Source organism: Vollenhovia emeryi, unplaced genomic scaffold (assembly GCF_000949405.1).
Source record: "Vollenhovia emeryi isolate VEMERY1.0 unplaced genomic scaffold, V.emery_V1.0 DF940010.1, whole genome shotgun sequence".
NCBI lineage: Eukaryota > Metazoa > Arthropoda > Insecta > Hymenoptera > Formicidae > Vollenhovia > Vollenhovia emeryi.
The window spans coordinates 9,142-14,151 of NW_011966356.1; the positions used below are offsets into that span (position 1 = coordinate 9,142).

Sequence of the window (5,010 nt, forward strand, 5' to 3'; positions counted from 1 at the left end):
TCTCCGGTGGTTTTAGGACACCCTGTACATATGTACACACATACATACATACATACATACATATCGAAATGTTTCAGAATGTGATTTTTGGACGTTTGGGAACATTCTAAACATGTTTTCTGCGAAAACTCGAAAAAAATTTTTTAACGAAACAATTCAAAAGCACATAACTCCGAAAGTACCTAACGAAAATATAATGTATTATAGTGTTTTGGAAAGCTCTTGAGGTAAGCTATAAGAATATGTATTTAAAAAAAGGCATTCGATTTAAAAATTTCAAGGTCATCTTTACGTGACCTTGAGGAAGTTGTTCAAGGTCATATTTATATTACTATGTAATGCATTGCTTGAAACCGTACAACTTTCATGTTTAACATTTTTCTCCATCTTACATATTTAAAAAGTTATTTAAAGTTGTAAGGATACATACAGACATACATACATACATACATACTGACATTTTTCTGAATGTGTTTTTTTGACGTTTTGGAACATTCTAAACATGTTTTCAAAGAAAACTGGAAAAAAATTTTTTCACGAAAACAAAGCTTCCTCTATGAGGAAGCAAAAATAAGTGCCGAGTCTCATTATACGGGTGTACGCATTTATTTTTAATTACAGAATGACGTGAGACATTGATATTAAATTCTCTCCACATCGCTTGATTAGCTGAACCCATATCGGAAATAATCCCTTGAACGCGCAATCCAATTTTCTCTGCTTTCTGAATGATTTCAAGAATTATATTTTTATACACGGAACCGTTTGTATTTTTGGCTGTATAATAATAAGCCACAGTTTGTTTCCATCTGTGCCCTATGCTTGCAAGCATAAAAACTAAGCCATTGGTCGCAATGTCGTTGTTATTATGCCCGGGTAAAGTTACGTGCCCTACATATTAGTGGATATGTCGAAAACGGTACCTGCTGATATATTAATTTCATCAAGCACAAGTAAACAATCTCTATCCCTATCGTTTTACAACTGTGAGACTTTAATGTGTAAAAATTGAAAAACTTCGTGTAAAATTCCACTCTGAAATTTTAAATTTTCGAGTTTTCGATTCAGCGTTCGCAGTGAAGGAAGCGGAAAACCGTGCTTTAATAATTCTTTGTAGCCAGATAACCCACATGAAAACTTTAATTGATAGGCTTTGACTAAAGTGGAGTTGCACCATTTGGGCATTCTTTTATACTCACACCTCAACTTTTTTATCTGGTCATCATTGAACATGTTTTTCAATGCGTTTGAAAAACGTTTTTGCATACGTACTTCTTGTTCCAAGGTTTTAATTTTTTCCCTGTATTGTCTTTGCCGACGTTTGTGGCTCTTTTTCATTGCAAACCTTAATCTTTCTGACTTTTGTAGCTGTTTTTGCAGTCGTTCAATGACTCCAGAATTATCTGAAGTCGATCCGAGTTCAGTTTCTCCCACTGTTTCATCCATTACACTGTGACTTTCTTCAGTGTCGAGCGTTGTCTGTTTCCTGTTGGAAACATTTGCTAATGGACATTTTGCAATTTCGGGTTTGCTTTGTAATATCGTGACTTCTTTATTTACCGATACGGTAAGTATCGATATACCTTCTTCTTTTTCTTCTTCTACTTCGGTAGACACTGTTGGCACTGAAAAGAAATAATATTTTACACAACTGTGTTAGGAATTTTAGTCTTAATTAGAGGGGGAGGGGTAAGGTCATGAAAAGTTTTTGTAAATAAAAATGTAAAAACTTGACCGCATACTCTAACCATACTACTGAACCGAATCAACTATATGAAGACCATTAATTTTTCTTCCTATACGTTCAGATATATGCATATTCATTTCATTTTTTTAACACATCCACTGATGAGGTCGATTAACTCCCTGGAGTATACGATTAATGATCGAAGGTAAAAACTTTTACGTAGAGGTGCATTACCAAAATTACGATTCACGGATAAGTTACCGCACGTAACATTATATATTAACAATACTCTTTACAATTCGAATGTGAACGATCTTCTTTATTGTACTTACTATTGGTAATTTTCTGATGCTCTTGCTGGGTCACAAGCTCGCCAAATATTGTTGGCACCGCAGACGATTTTAACTTTTTTGATCCATCAATCCGCTGTTTCTCCCACATGTCGGCTGAAAAGTGAAACTGAAAAATATAAGTGTTTAATTTAGCTATTTTGTTATTCTATTTCTGATCCGCAGTTATTGATTTCAGTAAATAATTTTTCAAACTATACAAAAGTAGGAAAAACATAACGCACCTCACATAATGCAGCACAATAATTGAATACTTTATTTTCCATTCCACAATTTGCCAGCCATGTATGCAATCGTTGTGGATCTCTTGGAAAATTGCACATTTTGGACCCTTTTGCGTTTGAGTTCCTGCATCCTCTTGCAGCACATGTGACCATTGTTAAAATATTCTGAAGAGACAAGTAAATATTTTAACTAAAATTTCATAAGTTTTGTCGACCTACACTGGCTATAGCGATTTTTGTTGACCGCATTAAGCTATTAAAATTATTATTGCGAAAAATATTACCCCAGCCAGGATTCGAACCTGGGACCTCCCTACAATCCGTGACGGGCGTCTTAGCCAGCTCGACCACCGGGGCTAAATATTTTAAGTGTTTTAAAATTAGTATTTTAGTAATTATGCTGTAAAAACAATAACTTACATTTGACTTCACACGAATACCACAAAAGTAAGGTTATACTATGTATATTTATACATAGTATGGCACTCAGACGACCTGGCTGCCGGAAACTGATCGTAAAATGGCGGAACCAATCAGGGAGAAGAACCAGCATTGGCTCCACTTTACTTTTACCCACTCTAGGTGCGAGTGAGCACTAGCGACGCGGTTGCCATGACAACTAAAATTAACAACGCAGCGCCTTCCCCTGCCGTCTCTACCCCGCGCGCCTATACTCTGGAGGGTATAAAAGTCCTCCAGAAAATCGTAAAATAATTCAGTCTTGCCTCGGCGCTCCGAGCGAAGACATCCGGCGGTGGATGCCTCCCACATCCACTGCGGTATACGCCGAAAACACAGGTACTCCTGTCAATCGTATACCAGTATACTAGGGGTGCGTTCCGATTTACGCATAAAGCGCGTAGAGTACATAGAAAGTCGTTCCGAATTAGCTATTGCGCGCTTCGAAAGCGCTTCGAGAGAGCTATGAATAGGGTCCAATTTGTAAAAAATCAATTATTAAAAAAAATTATTTTCATGAATATTGTACTTGTTCAAATTGAATGGAGCAACTCTAAAACGATATTAACAATACAATTCTTCAATAAAAATTATTAAATCTAGTTAAAAAAGGAGAGGGGATAAAACGCGCTGTGATTGACTGAGTCCGTGTGTGACGTCATTATTCAGGTTTTCAAATTGGTACGCTACGGTACTTTATATTTAATACCTAATAATTGTGTTGCCATGTGGCAAATTAACACGGGATTTGTTAAAGGACAGTCGGATAACTTACCCAAAGTAACCGTATTAATGGTTTCCGACTTTTTTGCTGAAAGTTATGTATTTAATATTGCTGAAACCCGTGGTGTAAAAGCTAAGAAGTAAGTAACTTTAAAAAACTTGTAATAACAGGAAATAAATAGTAAAATTTATAGATAGGTATGTGTTCGAGATTAATTTGAATCTCGTTTATTTCATCCCCGGCGTGATGGCAGCATCAGCCGGGTCAGATCGTGCAGCGCCGCATGAGCGCTGCTCGCGCATGCCCGATCGCGACGCGAGGCGACCGCGCGACTTCACGTACGTTACCGGAGCTTTTTGGCTCATGGCTACCGTACACAGTACACGCGTCGTGTAGTGCAAGAGATTCTCAAGTGCTATTGTGGACTTTCTCATTTTCTCATCGAAGAATAGACTCAGTGTGGACACGTAGTGAACTCAGCAGTGCGACTCAACCCGGACAGCTCGGGATACAGCATCACCGGCGGCTCAAGCTCACCGCGCATCGCGCACGCCAGCGCAGCGTGGACACGGCTCACGGGCATCTCCACTCACGAGGCCGGTTCTCGATAAATACTATCGACCCGTGCAAGTGACAAAAGACTTCTCATTCCTGAATTCATAGACTGCTCAACTGTAAGCCATATTACTTTATTAAACGGACCACACGGTATTTTACATAAACGCCAAGAACGTACGATCACGTGATTTCGAACCTCTCACGCGTGCATCCGTTCCTCGAGCCTCTCACCGCTAAGTCCTCTCAGTCCTGCTTCCAACCGCAGCGGTCCAGCGAGCTCTCCCAAAAGAGAATCGCGAACAGTATGTGATACGTTATATAACGACATATCAAAGTATATTAATTTGAATGTTATATACAACATGATATAACCTCTAATATATTGTCATCTTATTAATGTACGCTTCGGTAGAGCTGAAAGTGGAAACTACGGCGATTCAGCAGTTGGATATGTAGAGTTAAAACGGGAAAAAGACTTATGCCACATCAGGGGAAAAGTTTGTCCTGAACACAGAGTGAACAATAAGGCGTATGCTGTGTCAATGCTCGTCGACGAGGCAACTGAGAGGGTGGAATATGTTAGATGCGAAGATTGCGCAGCTTCAGAAGGTAAATTATAATTGACGCATCAAAGAAAACATTAATTGTATATTAATTGCAATTTTATGTGATCTATTTAAGGTGGTTGTAAGCATGCCATCGCTTTTCTTATGTGGGTTCATCGTCGAAGTGAAGAGCCTGAACCGACAGCGACAGTCTGTTATTGGAAGAAACCTCGATTAGCACAAGTTGGGTTTAATGTAAGAAGCATAAAAGCAAAAGATTTGTTACAATCAAAACAAACTTCAGTTCTTCCAAACAATAGTGGCTTCTTACAGACTGTATTACAAGAAATGGAAAAAAACAATTTTGATTCCCAACTTTCGAGACATTTTGTCCACGTAAAATCGCACAGAGATTTATCGGTACACTCATTAATGTTAAAATTTTATAATACCTTTACATGTA

General features: G+C 38.2%; 3 protein-coding genes across 3 annotated transcripts; 1 reads left to right on the forward strand and 2 right to left on the reverse strand.

Annotated features, from left to right (window-relative positions):
- Positions 1-978: 978 nt before the first annotated feature.
- Positions 979-1,751, reverse strand: LOC105556459. The gene is made up of 2 exons (XM_012003551.1): positions 1,736-1,751; positions 979-1,625 (listed from the first exon to the last, which is right to left on the reverse strand). Exons 1-2 carry the CDS (start codon positions 1,749-1,751, stop codon positions 979-981), a joined length of 663 nt encoding a protein of 220 aa, XP_011858941.1.
- A 209-nt stretch (positions 1,752-1,960) lies between these two features.
- LOC105556457 (THAP domain-containing protein 4-like) lies at positions 1,961-2,414 on the reverse strand. Its single transcript, XM_012003549.1, has 2 exons — positions 2,262-2,414; positions 1,961-2,146 (listed from the first exon to the last, which is right to left on the reverse strand). The coding sequence occupies exons 1-2, from the start codon at positions 2,412-2,414 to the stop codon at positions 1,967-1,969; spliced, it is 333 nt and encodes a 110-aa protein (XP_011858939.1). The 3' UTR covers positions 1,961-1,966.
- Positions 2,415-3,446: 1,032 nt separating this feature from the next.
- On the forward strand, positions 3,447-5,004 carry LOC105556460 (the record flags this gene model as incomplete). The annotated part of the gene is made up of 3 exons (XM_012003553.1): positions 3,447-3,583; positions 4,382-4,611; positions 4,684-5,004. Coding segments are annotated over exons 1-3 (688 nt in total), but the record flags the coding sequence as incomplete, so codon positions are not given.
- Positions 5,005-5,010: the final 6 nt, after the last annotated feature.